We start from the raw sequence: 21584 nt of genomic DNA on the forward strand, positions 1-21584 counted from the left end.
ATGTTGAGTCATTTTCCCAATTAAATACTGAAAAAGAAAATAGGCTATGTCAAGACTAGATAACTATTATCTCTCCGGCTACAGCTGATCAGCACAACTGCATGCAATCATCTCATCATCTTCATCTTTTCTCCAGTGTACATAAACCAGACTCGTCAAACCTTATTATAAGACAATCTTTGTCAGATTGTCTGCTTATCCATAGTTGTATTGAAGTGTACGACTCACTCACAACACTTATGAATCGTCGTGTTATTTTATGGACTTATTTGCTTTTTTTCTTTCTGTGCTTATACTCCTGGTATCTGTTTTTTCCTTGGTAAATGAACGCTCCTCTGATCTAAAACATTCATTATCTGCCTGCTACTCTCAAACCTCTTCAGGCAACTTTGTGCATCTATTCATCTATTTTTTTAGATTTTTATTTTTTTTTAAGCTCTTTCATCAGTCTTGAACATCTGGGTCTTGTATGTCTGATGACACACGCAATCGAAATCAGCAATTATTTCATCAAGAGCTCTGTCCATTATTTTTCCTGAATAACTAACAGATTGTTTTCGTTTGTCGTGTCCTTATTGAACATGGAGGAAAAATTAAAAGGCAAAAGACTGACTGATTTTGAAAGAGTGCAGGATATCCCCAAAACTCCTGAGCACAAAACATAACACATAAGAGTATGCAGTACTAACATATGAGTATGCAGTACTATTCCCTTGGTTCTTTCAGCTCCAGACCAAAAGCATTTTAATTTTATAAGTCACATTTACTTTTTAGAATAACTGGAGAGGGCATCATTGGGAACTTGCTCCTGTGCCTCGTATTTTAATTTGTTTATTCACTTGACCGTTGTTGTTGTGCTGTTGTTGTGTTGTTGACCTTGACAGGTCTCTCTTGGGATAACTTGTATAAATAAAGGTTAATGACATAAATAAAAGGAAAAATGTATGCATTTATATCACATCCTGAAAATACTTCCAGCACAACACAGTTGCTGCGTGTTATTTCAGTATATTGACTGAATTGATTGTGTGAGCTATTCACTATACATGTACATACACTTGTACATGCACATTATTGTACATGAGACCACAAAAACAATGTCTCACACTCTCACACATACACGCAAATGTCCGTTTCACCTTAATCAATAAAAGCCACCAACCGCCTCCTGCCTCAGCACCTCAGTGTGTGTGTGTGGGTCATTGACACACGAGAAGCCACTGACCCATTTCCAACCTTTCCAAACCTTCCACAACAAATGACCACGCTCCAGTCCACCGCCATCAATACCTCATTATCATTTTCTGTTAAAAAAAAAAACGAGAATGTAGTGTGAATGCAAGACAGACTGCAGGAGGGATGAAGAGTGAAGGTCCAGAAACTTCCATTAGAGAAGACATTGTTATAAACATTTAAAAATAATAATAATAATAATAATAAAAAAAAATGTTATTCCTCCAAACAGACTGACCTCACAGGCAGGAAGGATGGGTCCAGTTTAAAAAGGACCCCCTTTGGACCTTTGGTCAGGAGATGCAGTATGGAGAGCTAGGATGATGATGAGTTCATCTGTGCCTTACATATTGTGCAAATTGTGAGAAAACAAAATATTAAAAGAGGACATGTTCGGTGCAGTTCTCCCACGTGTGCGTGGGTTTTCTCCGGGTTCTACGGCTTCCTCCCACAGTCCAAACACATGCAATATGGGGATTAGGTAAATTGGAAACTCAATTAACCATGGGTGTGAGTGAGAGAGTGATGGACTGGTGATCTGTGCATGGTGTACCCCTCCTATCACCCCATGTCAGCTGAGATTGGCACAGCAACCCCGCGACCCTCATGTCGTGGATAAAGCGGTATAAAATGGATGGATGTTCGGTGCATTATGATAAACATACACCTTTATTCAGCTGCACAGCTAACTGCATAGCTGAAGTGTAATTTGGGACTTTAATAACTACTGGATCTGACAAGGGATACAAAAAAATAAACATACCCACACACACAGCTTAATTAGAGTTTCATGAACTCAGGGAAGACATCACAGTGAGGTAATCACGACTGCCGATCATCCACTGTACATCACAGGACACTTGGGTTTGACAGAATGTCTATGAATTTATTTTTTGCCCAAACACAACATTTAACATGTATGATGCATGTCTTGTGAGACACAATGCAGAACATACTAATTGCTCAAAGCAGAAGTTTGAGAATTAGTTCCTTGATCAGTTGTAAAACTTAATTCTTTTCTTCAGCATTACACCACATTACATTTTTATTTAAATGGCATTAATGAATGTATATGTATCTGAAATAAAAAACTATTATGCGTGTGTCCCTGTTCACCTGTCTTTCTCCAATATAAGGCACCAGTTTCCCTGATCGTGATAACTGCTCTGCACTGTGACTCCAGCAAGCTGACCGCACAGCTGCTCCAGCTCCCCCTGCTGGAACACATGGTAATAGCGGTGGAAGACCGGCTTTGAGCTGCTCTCAGATTCTGGTTTAAGAGAAGAACTGGATGTGTGTGATGTGTCATCACTGGGTTTGGAACTCAAACTAGAGGGTAAACCAGAGTTATCTGAATCCTTTGTGGGCTTCTCTTTGCTTAAATTCTCCTTTCCGCTCTCTCGTGATTCATCTGCGTCTCGCCTTTTTCCTTCTTTCAGATGCCAGGGCACCAACAGATCCTGGGTGTTGAAGGCTGTGCGATTGGTGTGCACACTAAGTTTGCCATCAGTCACTTTGTCAACATTTTGTCCATCTCCTGGTTCATCACAGACGGAGCCGAGGTGTTCAGGCTGCTCTTTGTTCTGTTCCTTCAGATATTTGGACCTTTGTTTCTTGTACTCTTGTTCAAAAGCCCAAACATAAATGAGCGCTTGACCTCCAGGCTTCAGCAGTCTCACCAGCTCCCTCACCGCTGCCAGACGACGCTCCTACAACACAAAACACACAACCACACAACTTTTATCATCAATCGAGCAGGAACTTAAGACTCCGGAGACTAAAAATCACAAACAAAACCAGGCATGAAAACATTGCAAGTGTATTTCAAGACATGAAGGTAAGGCAAAGCAGACTGAGGGATTAAAAGTTAGAGCTCCACTTGAATTGAAGCATATTATAGTCCATCTCAAAGGTACAAAGGTATAATGAAGCATTTTTATTTTATGAAGCAGTCATGGGGAAATCTGGAAGGAATTCAGCATCCAACAAAATGCTTAATTTCAACATTACTTACACTATCGTTCAAAAGTTTTGGGTCACTGTCTTTATTTTTGAAGGAAAAGCACTTTTTAAAAATTAAATCAACATTAAATTAATCAGAAACACACTCTATACATTGTTAATGTGGTAAACGACTATTCTAGCTGCAAACGTCTGGTTTTTAATGGAATATGTACATAGGTGTATGGAGGCCCATTTCCAGTGCTCTAATGGTACATTGTGTTTGCTAATCACATTATAAGGTTATTGGATGATTAGAACACCCTTGTGCAATGATGTTAGCACAGCTGAAAACAGTTTTGCTGGTTCTTTGACGAAAGGGCAACATTATTATTTTGAATAAAAATCATTATTTCTAATCTGGTCTAAAATGACTATATTGTCTATTCATTTCGCAACTCTTTTGATGAATAAAAGTGTGACTTTTAATGGAAAACACAAAAAAATTGTATAGGTGACCCCATAATCACATTCATAAATGTATTACATTTGTCCTACAACAAATGTTACAGGTGTGGATCAATATCTCAGGACTAAAATAATGCTTTGTATAAAGATCACAGACACTTTGTCTGCTTCTCGTGTCTGTGAGCGCTGTACGTACCTGTGTGGAGAAATGGTGTATGACAGCTATAGAAATACAGGCATCGCAGGACGCTGTTCGCAGAGGGACACTGAGAGCGTCGGATACAAACGCTTGGAAACCGCGCTCGGCACAGATTTGAACAAGGGCACTGCTTCGGTCACAGCCGACCTGAACAGACACAACAAAAACACCATCAATTAAATAAGATGTCAAAGTAATAAATCAGAGTGTCTGACAATGGATGACCGCGATGGAGACACATAAATCACAGGAGGCTGTTTGCAGAATTTAGATGAACTCACGAGAGCTGAAACCGAATATTAATCGCTTACTAAATTAATCTTCAACTATTTTGATAATCGTTTAATCGGTTTGAAGCTTTTTTCATGATTAAAACAAGATTTCTGATTGTTTTAGCTTCTTAAATGTGAGTATTTTCTACGTTTCTTTGCTCCAAATAACAAAGAAATCATTAAAACTGAATCATTTTGGTTTGTGGACAAAACAAGACATTCGAGAACATCGTCATTTCCAGGTTAGGGTTAGGCCATGACCAGCATTACCATCTTCACACACTATGTAAATAGGTAAACACCAGTGCAATGACGCAAACACCTTATACTTCCTCTCTTACTTGACTGTGGAGCAAAGAGAAATAAATCATAGCATAAGAGGAGACTCAGCTGTTCCTTTTCATTTTACATTTACGAGAATGCTCACCATCAAACGCTGTGACATTTGCTTTGTTTTTTTTTTCCTATTTTGATCTGACCCTCCTCAACACAGAACAAAGAAGACAGACCAAAATTAATATGTGTTTAAATCTCGATTGTGGAAAAAACATGACATTTGAGGATGTTGCTATTTGGAGGTTTGGGAAACATTACACAATATGTTTCTCCATTCTCTGACATTTAATGGACCAAACAATTTATCGACTGAATTATAATGTGTGTGGTATCACACAATGGTCATTATACAAGACACAGTGACAATAAAAGCCAGAGTGAAAAAAGGGAATGTCCCTACAGGGAGGACTAAAGTATTGCAGCAGTAATATATGATGACACTCACAGCTGTCACCTCCGGGTTTACACCCAAGTATTTGCCATTTCCACAGCCCACATCAGCGAGCACGCTGCCAGGTGGGAGCGAGGACAGAAAATGGCAAACACGAGGCCAGGGGGAGTGGCGAGTGCTGCTGAAGTGGGAGGCAATGGCATCGTACACCCGGTGCACATACTCCTCCTCCAGACGAGTTGCGTCGGCATGGCAACAGGGACGTGAGGGTGGAGATGGTGCCGAGAGAGCTCTTTGACTGTCACAGGCTGAAGGAAAGGCTGGACAGAGAAAGAGAGGGAGATGAATGAATACCCATACATCCCCAACTACATCAGATTAAAGCTCCCATAGAGTGGTCCTACCCAACCTGTGAGTTATGGAGGTCTACTTACATACATTAACTTGTTTTTATGGTCAAAAACCTCCTAATTGCTGTAAATGAGCCGACAGAAATCTCTCCTCAATGAAGCTCTCATCAGTCGCGCTGTTTCAGACTGAAATCTCACCCCCAGAAGACAGACTGTGTTGTGATTGGCCAGCCAGCGTGAGCTTTCCCAGCTGTCTTGTGATTGGCCAATACCTGGAAGTGACGTAATTAGCAAACTCTCAGAAGCACAGCTCCCCCCTCTGGAACGATGGATGCGCTGCTACTCATTATCAAAACGTTGTTTTAACAATGTTTAACAATAGCTTTGTCGCAATTTTACGCCTTTGACCCGGAGTCGGACCCAGAGTCAGAAGACACTGTCGCAAGTGAAACACCTCCACAACGGACGTTCTTCTTCTTCTGTGGTTCGATGTACGCAACCGGATGTGCCTGGACTAGTGCCCGGAGCAGGAGGATCCACAGTTCAGGAGAACTGCCGTTTACGTAACCAGAACAGGTTTTTTCAGAGATCTCGCTGAGCCCGAGATTACAATACAACACAGCGTTCTCAGCCGTGGCTGAACTGTTTGATTCAAACCTTCAGGGCTTCGTAAACGAGGTAATAGCGCAGATGCACTCCAAAAAAAACAACGTTAATTGGTACTTCCGTTCTATGGGAGCTTAAATATATTACATTATATATATTTTTTTTTTTTTTTTTTTTTTAAGAAAATATGCAAAAACTTTTTTATATTAACATTTTTCCTGAATATCTTTTGTACAGCATGTAAAAGCAAATAAGAAGATTGAGATTGGATTTCAATCTTTATCTACTTTCTCTCATGAAGTACAGAGGGCGTTTCATTTTATACTTCTTCAAGATTCTCACCACAGTGACAGGGTTCGTGTCTGATCTTGCGGAAGGTGAAAGAAGTGCGCGTGCCTCTCTTGCTCAAGGTGAGACCGCTGTTCGTCCCGCCATCAGATGCCATGTGAGCAGGGGATTGTGGGTCGCAGGCTGGCACCATGTCAAACTTCCGAGGCGTTATCCTGAAAAAAGACAGACAAGAGTTAATGTTGCAGTTGATTAATCTACAAAACCTGACAATGGATGAAAATCAAGGACAGGGGCCCTATAAATTCAGTATAATATATAGTCAGAGATTACAGTGGAAATGAGGACGAAATAATCTGTCACTGCTTTGTAAATGGAGAGCAAGATAATATAATAACTGTCCTGCTCACCAGATTTGCCAGTCAAAAGCGGCCCAAGCAGTTTACTCTTTGGTAAATTAGGATCATTATTATTTAAATGTGAAATGAGTAGCTTCTGATTACTGTTTACTCATGGATGTCTGAATTATCACTTAATGACATAGTGAATTAAAATCTAAAAATCACATGATTCACAGGGAAGTTCTTAATTGAGGATAATGATATTTATCACATGTAAAGAATTCACCAATTTATGACTCCAATTTTGACACTTAAGTGCAGAAATCTAGTATTCTAAAATAGTTCACCACAATTCCTATTATAACCTCCTAATACACTTGTCAAAACCAGCCAATCTGGCAACACTCACCCGTGGGTCCAGAGGTATCTGCTCTCTCCCTTCATCACCAGGAGACTCCGGCCTGGCAACACAACGGAAACAAGACGACCATCAGGGTGACGGAATTCCATCACCGTCTAAAAAACACATAAAAAACATAAAAGCAGTGACTTCAATTTCCGAACAACAGAGAAAAACACAACAGAAATAAATGGGAATTGTATTATTATTCCCTGATTTTTCAGCTTCTTAAACATGAATATGTTTTGGTTTCTTTGCTCCATATAACAAAGGACATAATTCAAAGAAGAGAAGAAAACTCTCCATATCCATATTTACTTGAATTATCTGATGGGATATTGCTCAGTTCCATTAAATGTTCTTTCATATTCCATCTGAGCCATGTTGTTGTTGTTGTGCAGTTGCACGTTATTCAACAATAATCAACATTTTCCCCTGAAAAAAACTTCAATATTCAATTTCAAATTGCGCCCAATAAGCCTAATAATCAACTACATTGTTGTTCTCTACAGTCTCAAGTGACGTCACCCACAGAAGAGACTCTTTGCCTGCTGCTCTCTCACTGACAACCAGGAGAGGCATCTCAGTGTTTGATCCTAATGTTTCTTTACAGCGCATAACAGGAATGAGCTCTGCTGGGAAATTACATCTACACAATTTTCAAACTGCACCTCTCCAACTTCTGACAGCAAGAAAATTGGATTTTGTGAAGTCCCTGTATGTGTGTGTGTGTGTGTGTGTGGTTGTGTGGAAGGGCAAGAGGGGGATAATGAGAGATATGCTTGTGATCGTGTGAAAGCATAACACAAACTCCACCAGCAAATGATCTGATCGTTCCCTCAAACCAGAACACACACACACACACACTCTCTGGACTGTGCTGTTTCCATCTGAGAAGTATTAGCTAATCAATGAAAGTGGTGGAATGTGACTTTATGATATCTCACTTACTCACAAACACAAACACCTACAGAGAGCCAATTTGTTCCTTTCTTTCTCCATATTTAAAATGGAGGTATAAACCTGAGATGTAGTGTGAGTGATATAACCCAGCAAGCATCTTTTCTGCAAGAACCTAAAATGAAAATTGTTGTATTTATTATTACAACCCTTATTTGAAGAGAAAATGACTTTGAACGTGTGCTCCCTTTATAAAAACACCATAATCACATTAATTAAAAAAGAATAAAGGCCACCAAAATCAAACCGCAGACGGACTTTATACACCCACAAAATATTAAAATCTAGTCCCCTGAACTTCGTTGTTCATTTAATACAGTTTTGTACGACTTATCATAGTCTCACCAAACAGAATGTATTTCAAATGTCAAAATTGTGGGTTGTTAGTGTCTCTAGTTTCACGTTCCCCCTTAGCACCAGACACAAAATGTTTTCTTTGATGTGCACTGCATACCGAAAACAAAGACTACACTACACTACACACTCACACACTCATTGTCTGTCTGTCAGTCAGTGTGTGTGTGTATTTCTGTGACAGATGCTGTGACAGATGATTGCAAATAGTGTTTCAGACAAGCAGAGACAGGTGGGTGTTCATCAACAGCAGCACCCCGCAGACACCATGCAGCTTCCTAGAACCACATCACATAGAGTCACACAAGTACCAGTCGAGAACAAATGAGAAGTTATACCCAAGTGTTTTAAAAAAAAAAGGAAAATAATACACGTTTCCTTCTTTTATCACAAGCAGAATGACCACGACACCAAGCCTACTTCAATAAAGGGCCACAGTGAGCATAAGTATACAAGTGTGGTGGAGAGAAACAATGTAGTCAGCAGGGTGACAAAATGTTCTCAATAATCTTACAAGGACATACGCACACATAAACACTAGCATTTATGACAGCTGTGGCCCTGGGACAGATGAATCACACTGGTCAATGAAGCAACATTTAATACGGCTGATAAAAGTAGGGCACAGAAAGGCACTTATATAAACATTATAAGTAGTATATTTAATTTCTTAGTAGTGCTGGGCACGTTAGCGCGTTAACGGCGGTTAACGGCGTCAACGTTAACGCACTTTAAAGCATGACATGTTTCCATGACGACTGACCGGAATAAAACGCGTGAGACGTCATGTTTTATTACGTGACTCCGGATTGTTAAAGTGAGTCTCTGAAGTAACGCTAAACTTGGAAAACAGAGGCATACATACGCAGTATGCTGGTTATTTGCCGCGCTGCTTTTTCGTTTTAATAAACAGACCGCTCCAGTTCGACTGTACGCGCGCTAAAGGCGCTAAACGAGTGAATGCAGCTAACTGAGCTAACTGACAAATGGTGCCTGGACTCCGGTGTCGTGGCACGTAAACATGACACGCACATCTTCCGGTCAGTCGTCATGGAAACGTGACCCGTGTTTACGTGCGTTAACCTAGTGACCAGCACTATTTTTTTTTGCCAAAAAACTCTCCTAAATGTTACACACTAGTCCTTTATCTCAATCCTTACTCTTTCATGCTAAAATAAGAAAACCTTTCTTGAGACCAACAAAAATGTGTAACTTTCAGTTTAATTATTGTTAACACACATTCAGTAACACTGATGGATGGTGAAGCTGATTGATGGCATGTAAAAGCTGAGTCAACTACCAAAACCACAGGTCTGCGGCAGCTCACGCGCTGCCTGAATCACTCAATGACGTCACACACGTCTTACCTTTGCCCCGAGGCTCAGTGACAGAATGGTGTCCTCAAAGGCAGAGTGAGTATCCACATGAGGGGGGATACCTGCGAACATTAACATCATCACACACCAGACCAAAAAAATAAAAAAATAAAAGCTTCCACTGACAGGATACTGCTGAGCCTGTATGTGTCATATATGTCAACTCATTCATAAATTCAGGTGAATTAGCTTCAGTATTAAAAAGCATTATTATTAGTAATAGCTTTTCACCAAAAGCATATTTATGCCCTTATTTTATATATAGCAAATTAACAGAATGGATGGACTTTTAAAATCTTCATGGGTGCATGATGCAAGGATTTCTGCTGCTACCTTGTGGTAGTAATGGGTAAGCTCTAAACATGAGCATTTTAATTACTTCAGAAAAAATATCAAAAGACTGGTTTTAGGAACCAAAGCTTAAAAACTAAGTCTGAAAGACTGGCAAATTTATATTAGTTTTACTAGCCTCTGAAATAAACAAACCTCAATTTAAAAATCTGTATTTGTATCCTCCAGTGGTTCCCACACGTCTGTACAATAAATGTATGTTTGACTGATTGACTAGGATTAATTAATAAGAAGTTAGGTCACTTCAGATCTGACTGGAATAACTCACCCTGTCCAGACTCATACTGGTTGACAGTCAGTTGGTCTGGCATAGTGTTGATGTGTCGGTTCCTTAGACACCGTTCCAGAACCGGGAGACACTCCTCAGGGAGACCTGTGAGAGTGACCATAGTGTGAGTGTGACATATACACACAAAATGGATGGATGTTGATACACCTATTGATGGTGCTTAAAAAAGACAACTTTGAGGAGACTCCAGCAAAAGACAACACCTAGTTTTTAATCTGAGCACTGCAAACAAGTAAAATGTTATGTACACATATGACAAATTAAGTTATAAAGGTGTATTATATAACAAGTTACCTGCAGGTAAAGGTTTATCCTTATCCACATTGTTGTTGTCATAGCGGAATTCAAAGCCATAATGTTTGACTCTTCTGTGCTTCAGAGCCTTTTGAGCTAAAAGTATGAAAATGAAGACATCAATCAGTTATCAGCATTTCAATAAATGTACTGTATCTATGTGTGTATTCATTAAAAAGTACACAAACATAAACATTACAATAAAAAGCATGATTCATTTAGACTGATGAAAAAAATATGTTACATTTATCATGAATGTGAATTTTCAAAAATAATGAATAATGCTTGATTTGAAATAGCCATCAGTACCTTGTTTAAAAAAAAGTTATACAATCAGTTTTCCAGTGAGTCCTTCTCTGTTTTTGTCTTCTCATACAGATATACTAACACATTCAACAGTTCCTCACCAGTAACATCACCATCAGTGGACGACCAGTCTATGGCAGCAAGCAACAGGGCCTCTTCTTCTGGAGACACAAAATCTTCTACTACAACTAATCCTTGAGGCAGAGAAGCAGTCTTCTCTTCCTCACAGGGTACTGTACACAAACATACACACCAAAAACAATGAGGATTACACCACAAATATACTGACAATCAAAGGTTTATCTTCCAACTTTCTAATAATATGTCAAGTAAACATTCATGTACAGTGCTTAGGACAAATACCTGAGATGACATAACTGAGATACAGTGTCACACCGTTCTCTCCACATTGAAGCTTCTGTCCATTAAGACGGACAAGGGCTTTTCGAGCACTCTCTTCAGATCTACAGAATAACAATAATAGGGTGTAAGTTTTAAACCACAATTTTTCAGAGGTAATCAAGAAAAAAGTTTACATGTATAAAATGCTACAACTGCACCTGTATGTGACAAAACTGTAAGGTTTGTGAGGAGGCATTATGAGAGACTCCACCTCGCCCATTTCTTTAAGAACTGCAGAAAGCTCCTCTCGACTAACACCATTTCCCAGGCCACCATTAGCCACAACCAAACTCTGCAGATGAGACAGACAAATGCAATAACAAGGGCAAAAAAAGAAAACCACAACAATCTGAATCAGAAAACAACACAAGCAGACACCAACAATATGATGCAGCCACCCAACAGTTATGGGCGGACCATAATCTGTCAAATAACCATCATGAATGAAATACAGTCACTAACTAAGCACTACAATTATTTTTAGCAACTAAAAACTGCATTTCACTAATTGTGTTGGCTATTTAAACATTTCAATCAGGTTAACAGTAGCAACATAGTGGCTATGATGTGTCCAATTCAACCCTAAAGAATGACAACTCATCATAAAGCAAAAACAAGTGTGGGAGATCCCTTTTTGTAAAGCAAAAACTGCATTTATTTGTATGTTATTGTCTTGTTGCTCCAAAGGGTAAACACTGTTAGAACGTAGACAGCCTGCTAGCTTGACAGCTACGATGCTTCCTGTGTTTGTAAACGTGTTTATTATCATAATTAGAATTTACCTTGGTTTGCTGCGGTGTCGTGCTGATGCCTTCGTGTTTCAGTAAAGTGTGACTGGCCTTAATTTGCTTTTTGAGAACTTTCTTGTCCTCTTTACTCATTCTGACGGCGCTCACGTTACTTTCCACATCGGCATCCATAGTTCGTCGTTCTATTTTGTCCGGGCGGCACAACTATTGGTGAAGTCTAATGGTTCCGGAAGAATCTACTCCTTGAATGCCGTCACTGTAGCAGCTCCCGTTTTTTCCCCCGAGCATTCTCTGGAGTCACCGTGGAGTGGCTGTGTGTTGTTACGGAGTTTTATTCTTATAATCAAAATGTCGTAAGTCATTATCTCAGTTAAAACAGTGCAAGTTGATTTGTCATAGCAGTTAAAGCAAATGAGGATCTAATAACTGGCACTGTCTGTGTTCCAACAATTGTGTTGCATTGCAGCAATTCATTTACAGTGAATTCATTTCCTGCATCTGGTTATTTACTCTAGTTCACTGTTTGTTTGTTTGTTTGTTTTAATTGTTGTAACGCACTTTAATTAATTGTAAAAGTTTCACTGTACTTTTTCTCTATTGACAGCCATTTCCTTACAATGTATACATGAGGACCAATACAGGTAAATTAAGTCTATAATTTGTCAATTGCTAATGTGTCTGTGGTATCTGTCACACTGGGATTGCCTTTTCTTTGTTCCTCTCTTTTCTGATCTCATACCCCATCCCTGTGACTAGGGTATGTCCCCGTGGCTCCATTATAAAGCACCTACATACTGATGTTAAGTCCAGGGTGGATGCCTATGGGTTGCCTCTCTAATCTCCTCACAATTGCCAGACAAAAATGCTCCATGGATCACACTTATAGGCCTCTTTATCTTTACTCTGCATGCTATGGGATAGAATGTCAAAATAAAAAGTGGCTTCAGGATATGTGGGTGCTATCTGTTCTATTTTTACCCATCACTGTCATCAGATTCATATTTTAGATGTACTTTAGAGTACTTAAGATGACAAAAAAACAGACCCGCACCATCAACAGTCATAACTCAACTCAACACCATGTATGCCACATCAGATGTGGATTGATTGTAATTGATGGATTTTGTGTATGGTTTGGTCTGTGGTACAGTACAGGGCCTGGCCTGGCCTGGTCACCTCACTCTGCTTCCTCACTGAAAGGAGCCAATTAGATCAGATCCTGTGTATGAATTCCTGTCCAGCCAGATTAATGACCTTACAGTCCCTGCGGGTGCAAGCGTGTGTGTTCCATCATGCATGTGTGCATGCACGTCTTTGTGTTTGTGAGCAGGAAAACATTTGTGCGCGTGGATCAGTGCGTGCCCACATGCATTTATACACTGGCGTGTTGTGTAATGGACACCTCACCTGTTCCCAGCCATCGCTGTGATTACAATGCCAGGCTGAGCCGTTGGCCAGTGGGAAACCCGTCGTCTTAACAGCACCCTCAGTTTAGTCTACAAAACAACAGCTGGTCACACTGTGGAGTACACGGCTGCCGGGCCTCACCATGGCAACAACACCCCTCTCCATCTTGTTTTCAGAAACAATTGACTTCAGTTTTCACTATTTTTTATGCCTGTTAGATGGCAACCAAATTACATGTGTGGCTTTTATTATCTTGGCAGTCCATATTTTGTGTATTGATGTGAATGTGTGCATGTTTATTTTATTTAACTATGTCAAAACAAAGTTTAGTAGTTGGTGTGTGAGCTTTCTGCTAATGGAGATAATGTAACAAGCTGGACCTTGTGGTGAGATTTGTTCCTGTCCATCTCTCTGTCTGTCTGTCTATTTATTTATTTATTGGAGTAACTGTTGTTGTTCCGGGGACCACTAAGGAAGCACTCGTTTCCGATGTCTCAGTTGCAAAAGAAGAAACTAGACTCACCATGTCCTCATAATCTTCTCTTATCTGTGTGATATAGTTCAGCAAACGTGGATGAACCATAAAATGTTATGTGAATGTATATTAACAGGAGTTTTTCATTAAGTTTTAGGTGTTTTTTTTTCTTAAGAAAGGGTAAATGCACGTCATACAACACTTAGCTATTTGTTTCAGGTAAACTATTTGCAATAAAGCAGAGATATGTGGTTTTGACTGACATGACTGTTGCAAACAGGCATTCTGGGAATTGCTCCTCGCTTACCTGCTTAATTCACATCTGTGTTGCTATGATCTCATCCTTTCTGGTTTGGAGCTAATCATTTGATGACACGTGGGACTAATTCCTGAGCTGATGTGAGCAGAGAGCGGTGATCTGGAGCCGAGGCAGCCCTGTTGTGTGAGGGACAGGGAGGGAAGCTTATACCTCTACAGCTATGGCAGACATTGAGAGGAAGAACCTGAGCTAAGACCTCAGGAGGAATCTTCTCATCCTGTCAGATTGAGAACTTTACCAGATTGCTACAGTTGTGATTCCTGTGGCAGGCTGGGATTGGCCTGAGCCCACTAAAGGAGATGCTCACTAGCTATGAGGAGCTTGGCAAAAAAGCATAGACAGAGAGTCGTGTCACCTGCAGAACACTCTTCACTGACACCAGTCCAGGCTAGCAACCCACACACAGGCTCAAACCAACACCACCCACTATTTCCATCCACAGCTCAGCCTGTTAATGAGGGGATGATCTCACTCAGAGACCTCGTCCTCTCCAATGGTTGGGTGTTTAAAGTGCAAGGGGGACACGTTGGTGGCCATTCATTAGACATTAGCTATAACAACACTGTCCTCCTCCAAGCCCACCTGAGAGAGGAAGGAGGAGGAGTATTCCTGTGGAGTCTACCACAGCCTTCCTGTCAGTCTGCGGAGTAAGTGCTGAAACGATACTGTGTCGTGTCGTGATTCACTAGTGAGGGAAAGTGAGAGACGGAAGATAATCTGTTCTTATCCTTCCGCAGACTACTTCCAGTGCACACAGGTGTGCAGCCAGTCCATGACTCCCATAATAAGCAGGAGACAGAAGAAGCAGGAATCATCCAGGGATTGCATCAGAAAAGAAGCTCCAAAATGAGCAGCTGTAACAGTGAAACACCAAATCCTCCTGTGTCCACATTCAACAAGGAGCGAGCTCCAGACAAGGTGAACCTCTACCATGTCCAATATTGAGTCACTTTGGAGCAAACATGGAGCTTTTGCCAACCTAATAGGAAGAAAAACCCTAATATGCCCAATGCCGTTTGAGTGGCTTAGCAGTAACTGTGTTGCTGGACACAAGTCAGTAGGCCTTCATAGAAACACACTGTATCTTCCCAACCTCAACATGCAATCACTATCATCATTGTACAGCACCTGTAGATTCACAGCAGGAGTCTGCACCTCTTTCTGTTCTTCTTCCCATGTCTTGTTCTCAAGACATGGATGTAACATGGGAGTTTTTGACATCGACACATCTGCCATATATTCAGACTGAAACGTTTTTGAAAAGACGACTGAAGAGAAACTTTTTTCACTTTTAACTCCCTAATAAATAATCTGTATTATTATCTCTTTTCACATGTTCTCAGCCACTATTTTCTAACATATACAATGTGTGAAGACAAGAAATGCTATATTTACAGACTCTTTAACAGTTAAGTTCAGCTAAATTACATATTTGATAACATTTAACACAATTTGTTTTATCAAAAAAACAGAAATGAAGAAACTATTTGTGCTTCTGGACAATGGGAAACGTGATAATTATGACCGAAGGGACTTTAGAAGTAGGAAACAACTGTTTAAGGTAAACTATTTGGAATCTAGCAGAAATATGGGGTGTTGTTAAATAAAAGAGGCAACCTGTAAGGAAAGTGGATGCACCATGTCCTCAGTGCTCATTAAGAGTCACATCTTTTTTACTAAGGTTCTCATCCTTGGGTCTTGTAACAGAAGTACTTGTGTACCCTGAGGCACGCCATCACCTTTTAAAATGCATGGCCCACAGCCAAAGGCCTAACTCCTGCTGGTGATATCTTTGTATTTTAATTAACTGGAGACGGCAGGACCAAGGTGAACGGACGAAAGAAACTAGAACCTGGCTTTTAAAATAGTGACCTCGATCTCCACTACTCCCCGGAGAATCTGCAATCGGAGAATGTTTGTGGGGAAAAAAAAAAGACGAGTCATAAAAACAGACGGTATGAAATGGCTAAACATGCAAAAAATGTGTCAGTCAAAAACGGCAATGGGTTTAATTCTTTTAATTCTTTAAGTCTTTGGCCACAGACCTTTGGCTCAAACATTTGAGCTACCCAAAATATCAACAGGGCACTGTGGTGCTGTGTTTGCCAATTCATCTCTGTGTGTGTATCATCTCTCAGTCAGCTGAGATTAATTCCTGTCTCTACTCCAATCACTGTTGCCATAATGCTAAATTATTTTTTAATACCATCTGGGTGAAGGTTAAACCATATGATAATTGTGGTTTAGGGCATACAGAGAAACAATGTCTTTGACATGCTGTACTACGTCTAGTTATACAGCTCCAGTTGAGTCTGAGTCACAGTCTGTTGAAAGTTTAGTGACTGAGCTTTATGCCGGTGGCCATATTGTGTTTTATCTTTTGAAGGAACTTGGCAAGCTGTTTCCCAATCGTCTTCTTCTTGTCTCTAGCTAATCTTCTCCTGGCTCGAGGCACATTGTGTATTCTTTCCAGAACATTCGAAGCTGGCAAGCATGAAACAATCCCCAAAATAGCTTTTCCTTGTTAATAAACACTAGGTCATGTTGCATACGCATATACACATACACACACACACACACACAAACAAACACACAAACACACACAGAGACACAGGTTTGGGCAGCTGTTCTTTTCAGGACACTGCATTGATTTACATTCATTTGGACAGCCTAAGCAAAGCCCTTATCCATAACCAGGCCATACCTAACCTTAACCTACCCACAATTCACCACTTAGCTTAAACCTTAACCGGTTCCTCTGAAAGAAGATGTTCTGCCTCATTAGGATTAGGATTTCCTAACCCTAGTCCTAGCCCTAGCCCTAACCCTAACCCCAACCCGAAACCCAACCCTAACCCGTACCCTAACCCTATCCTTAAAAAGTATCAGAACTGGTCCTAAAAAGTTATTGAAATGAAATACAGACACACACACACATATATGGAGAGAGAATTTGAGGAATGGTGTCTCTGAGACTTGCTGACACCCCTTTGTCTCTACTCTGATTTAAAGGGTAACCCCACCAGCCCTAGTCTTAGCACACTAATTCTGAGAGCATTGCATTGACGTCTGTTCATTTGGTTAGAATAAACAAAATGTCATCACTAACTTTAACCATAACTTAGTTAATGCCTAACCTTAACAACTAATGCCAAACCACAATACCAATCCAAGCCCTACAGTTAATCAGTTCCCCTTGGAAATGAGGTTCTGCCTCATTAGAACCAGCTTTTACTGTCATTGAGGACTACTGGTCCTGACAAGGTCAGAGTAGAAGGTTCTCAAGGTATAAACATACGAGTATACACACACACACATGTTTGCACAGACATTCTTGTTAGGACACTGTTGATCTTGCATTGACTTGGAAAGTCAAAGCCTTCATCAACCTTGACCACTTCTTCAGGCTGAGGTCCCCGTGAGGACAACTGCTCCTGGAATCAGTTTCTAAAGACTTAACATCATTTGAAGAATGGTGTCTCTGAGGCCTTGTTGAGAGCCCTTGGTCTCTTCTCTGATTTACATGAGTAACTCTACCAGCACCATCCTAAACACACACAGGTTTGCACAGCTATTCTTGTAAGGACACTGTATTCACTTATAACCATTTGGACAGCCTTGTTATTGCTAACCTTAACCATAACCAGTTCATGCCTAACCCTGAACTTACCTAAACTACAATTCAAATCTTAGTCCTATACTTGACCAGATCCTCAAAAATGAGGTTCAGCCTGTTTAGGACCAGGTTTTTTTGTCCCCATTTGTACAGCTGGTCCTGACAAAGTCAATGTTTATGCCAGAAATTGTATTAAAGAGGTGACAACATGCAAAGTATACACACACACACACACACACACACACACACACACACACACACACACACACACACACACACACACACACACACACACACAGAGAAAACAAAATGTGTGAAAAATGATACATGGACACCTCATCCTGCTTTATTCCCCCTCTCCACCCCCTGGATCTGTGTGACAATAGGAATCCTTGGGTGAAATAGTGTTTGGCCTGATGTTGGCAGAGCAACAGGGTGATAAAATGGCAGCCGTTTTGATCCTTCAAATCCTCTGGGAATGACCTTGGAATCCACCGATGAAAAGGTTCAAGGGAATTGTGCTCGTACACATTTTGTCCTTTTGTGACCCATCTGTATGATCAGGAGAAGGTGTGTGTGTCGAGGGGGTTTAACACCAGTTTAGCGATAACACGGTTCAAGCAGCTGTCAAGTGAGAGATGAGCTGAGAGAGTCAATGTCAAAACCCTTTTCTTAGCTGCAGCATAACAGAGAGGGAGGAGAATGGAAAGATAAAGTGGGTCTAGACAACCACAACAATTCAACTATAAATAAATACACATTTGTGTTTTATATATATATATATATTACTGGGAGATCAATGAGATATGAGGAAGTTAAATATGAGGCTAAGATAGTCTCGAATAGAGGTGGCTACAAGTCAGCACACCTGTCTAAGATGTTGTTGACTAATGCCACATATATATATTTCTGAAATAAAAACAAGGCATAGTTGTGACGTGTGTAATCGTCATTCTGTACATTTGCTGAGAACCAACGTAGCTGTTTTCTGTCTTAAGTCTAACTTTTAAACACTTACACATAAATTCAGGACACATTGTTTTCAGATTTCCCACCATTAAAAAAATTAATTATATATATATATATATATCATAATCAATTGTTCCATAATGGAAACAATTCCATTATGTCTAATCTGCAGAGGGTTGGGGCCCCTAAACACGTTTGAACAGAGACTAATTGAAGGAAAGTGAGAGTATATTCCGGTCATCAATCACTGAGTCTATATGGGACCAGTTTGTACGAGGTGGCCATTTATAAAGCAGCACATACTGAAAATAACTGCAACATTTTGTGTCCACATTTAGCTTCAAATAATGTTTGAATGTGGTGTGAATTTTTGAAAGTCACTTTTTAGCACATGTACAGCAATATTTGTTAACTTCGAAATGTATTGGTTAAATCTAAATGTTAAATATAACCGTTAAATCTAAAAGTTAAATCTAAATGCTAAATATAAATATACATCTAAATATAAATGTTAAATATAAATATTAATCCAAATCCTAAATATAGTTATAAATGTTAAATCTAAAAACTTAATGCTAAATCTAAATGTTTAATGCTAAATGCTAAATCTGAATCTAAATCTAAATCTAAATCTAAATCTAAATGTTAAATCTAAATCCTAAATATAAATCTAAATCTGAATCTAAATCTAAATCTAAATGTTAAATCTAAATCCTAAATATAAATATAAATCTGAATCTAAATCTAAATCTAAATGTTAAATCTAAATCCTAAATATAAATATAAATATAAATCTGAATCTGAATCTGAATCTAAATCTAAATCTAAATCTAAATGTTAAATCTAAATGCTAAATCTAAATGTTTAATAAATATAAATATAAATATAAATATAAATATAAATATAAATATAAATGCAAATCTAAAAGTTAATATAAATGGTAAATCTTAAATCTAAATGCTAAATGCTAAATGCTAAATGCTAAATGCTTAATGCTTAATGCTAAATCTCAGTGTTAAATCCCCCATACAGTTTAATGGTGCAGAAATCCAGACTTCTTGCCTCTCTTTAACCATTAGCCAGTCTGCACACCACCGTCAAAGTCCAAGTGTAATCTATGATTCAGTCAGTTGTCTCACATGATGCAGTACAGTGGCAGAAAGTATTGTTTGGACTGTACGTGTTGTCATTCATTTCTTGGTATCATACAAGTCCCTGGTATGAAGTAACAGGGCAGTCGGCGTGATGAATGGCGGCATCAGCTGGTCTAAAACACACACACGTGCCTCATATTGTACATTTCAGAGAGGTAGCCCTGTTGTTCTGTTTTGCCTCTGTACATATTTGCTCCCCAGATACATAGTCAATACTGTTACAGTTTCCTATATCCTTGAGAATCACTGCAATCCGCCTAGTATTTGAAATGATGATTTAAAAATAAACCTGGGTCCCTCCTCTCTTCTGTGTGTTACACAGAGAGCGAGAGAGAGATGGCAAATACTCCAGTGGGTAAGAATGTAAAAAATAACACACTCTATTGGTCATTTAGTTGGTCTGTGACATCAGTCTGTGTGTATGTGGATCATGGGCGGTCCACTGAGGATGACTACTTTAGGAGCAGGCCCTGCCCCTGGTGACAACAGAAAGGAGAGCAACAGCACGATCGGCTGCCACCAGATTCTTCAGAGAAGACGGGACAGGGCACAACAAAGACGTTTCTCCAGAAGAAGACGAGGACAATCGAGAAAGGAGTGGACGGGAAAACCTACTTTGACGTTTTTGCTGTTCATAGCGTGGCTCAAAGGCAGAGAGGTAACTGCTCGAGTTTGTAAGTAATGTTGAGGGAATAGTGAAAGCTGTCAATGCTGTCAAAGTGATCCTTTTTGTTGTCTTTGCTGCATGAACAACTTTAATCATTGAGATTCTATCTATATTAGCATATTACGTGCTTGTGGATTAAGTAATACATGAATTAAATAATGTGGATCATGTGCATGTATCAGGACATCATCAAAGTTGATTCGATGTAACTATGAACAGATATAATAAGAAACATCTGAAACATACACAATCTGCACACTGTTGACTTTTCTACTTTTCTTATATTTGCATATTAACTGTTTTATCTACTTCTGCCCCCCCGCCCCCCTTCTCATGTTGTGGACCAGTATCTGAAAAGGAGCCACACCCATCTGTAATCTCCCACAAATCTCCTTCATTCCAGCCCCCCCCCCACTGCACCTGACCAGCGTCCTTCAAACCCATCACACGACCATGGACCGGTCAGCGCAGGAGCTCTTCCTCAACTTCATGATCGTCTTAATCACCGTGCTGCTGATGTGGCTGCTGGTGAGAGCTTACCAGGAGTGAACCACGCTTGGAGCTTGACGTGAAGAGTGAATGGGAGGCAGAGCGTTGCGGCGATGTTGGCGTGGGACGAAGCCAGTATGGATACTATAGGACTTAGTGCAGACAAAGTGTTTACATCTTTTCATTACTTTAGACGACGATCACTTTGGCCGACAAAGACAAAGCGGTCTTGAATCTGTACTTTCTGCATTCTGATATGTTTGAATGTGGCCTTGAAATTCTGGCAAGTGCCAGAGGGTTAAATCATTGTACAAATGGGAAGGTGAATAAAAATAACTGAACTGGGATTTGAGTCTGTAGTTGTTACTGAAATATATATATATAGTGTCAAATGCATGCATTGTATTTCATCATAGAAACAGGCCTCAACACAAATTATGAAGCACAATGTTTATGTTCACATCTTGACATAAATCAATCTGTCATTCACGATTTCCACTGTAAGGCCCATGTTTTCCTCTTTGCATTTTTTTTTTACTTCTAGTAGACTTTGAAGCTGGAATATTTCTCTTCTGCTGATAA

At 39.8% G+C, this 21584-nt stretch overlaps 2 protein-coding genes across 4 annotated transcripts; one reads left to right on the forward strand and one right to left on the reverse strand.

The window, feature by feature from the left end:
• Nucleotides 1–2338: 2338 nt before the first annotated feature.
• On the reverse strand, nucleotides 2339–12077 carry alkbh8 (alkB homolog 8, tRNA methyltransferase; the record flags this gene model as incomplete). Its single annotated transcript, XM_083886211.1, has 12 exons — nucleotides 2339–2942; nucleotides 3839–3988; nucleotides 4895–5160; nucleotides 6139–6299; nucleotides 6835–6941; nucleotides 9507–9577; nucleotides 10135–10239; nucleotides 10450–10545; nucleotides 10857–10988; nucleotides 11119–11219; nucleotides 11316–11449; nucleotides 11940–12077. 12 exons carry the CDS (start codon nucleotides 12075–12077, stop codon nucleotides 2346–2348), a joined length of 2058 nt encoding a protein of 685 aa, XP_083742337.1. The 3' UTR covers nucleotides 2339–2345.
• Nucleotides 12078–20254: 8177 nt separating this feature from the next.
• On the forward strand, nucleotides 20255–21347 carry sln (sarcolipin). Of its 3 annotated transcripts, none has more exons than XM_083886083.1 (2): nucleotides 20255–20520; nucleotides 20917–21347. In XM_083886083.1, exons 1-2 carry the CDS (start codon nucleotides 20268–20270, stop codon nucleotides 21060–21062), a joined length of 399 nt encoding a protein of 132 aa, XP_083742209.1. In that variant the 5' UTR covers nucleotides 20255–20267; the 3' UTR covers nucleotides 21063–21347. The 3 variants fall into 3 exon arrangements, with proteins under 3 accessions (XP_083742209.1, XP_083742210.1, XP_083742211.1); XM_083886084.1 differs by having other exon boundaries at nucleotides 20347–20504; nucleotides 20861–21347; XM_083886085.1 differs by having other exon boundaries at nucleotides 20394–20520; nucleotides 20861–21347.
• Nucleotides 21348–21584: the final 237 nt, after the last annotated feature.

This window comes from Microchirus variegatus, assembly GCF_963457635.1.
Source record: "Microchirus variegatus genome assembly, chromosome: 3".
In the NCBI taxonomy this organism is placed as follows: Eukaryota; Metazoa; Chordata; class Actinopteri; order Pleuronectiformes; family Soleidae; genus Microchirus; species Microchirus variegatus.

Excerpts from the sequence above, each read along its gene's own strand:
- sln (XM_083886083.1), top strand. The coding sequence starts at position 20,268 with ATGTGGATCATGGGCGGTCCACTGAGGATGACTACTTTAGGAGCAGGC. Across the intron at positions 20,521-20,916 it reads AGAGGTAACTGCTCGAGTTT|CCCCCCCCCCACTGCACCTG; the intron begins GTAAGTAATGTT and ends CCTTCATTCCAG.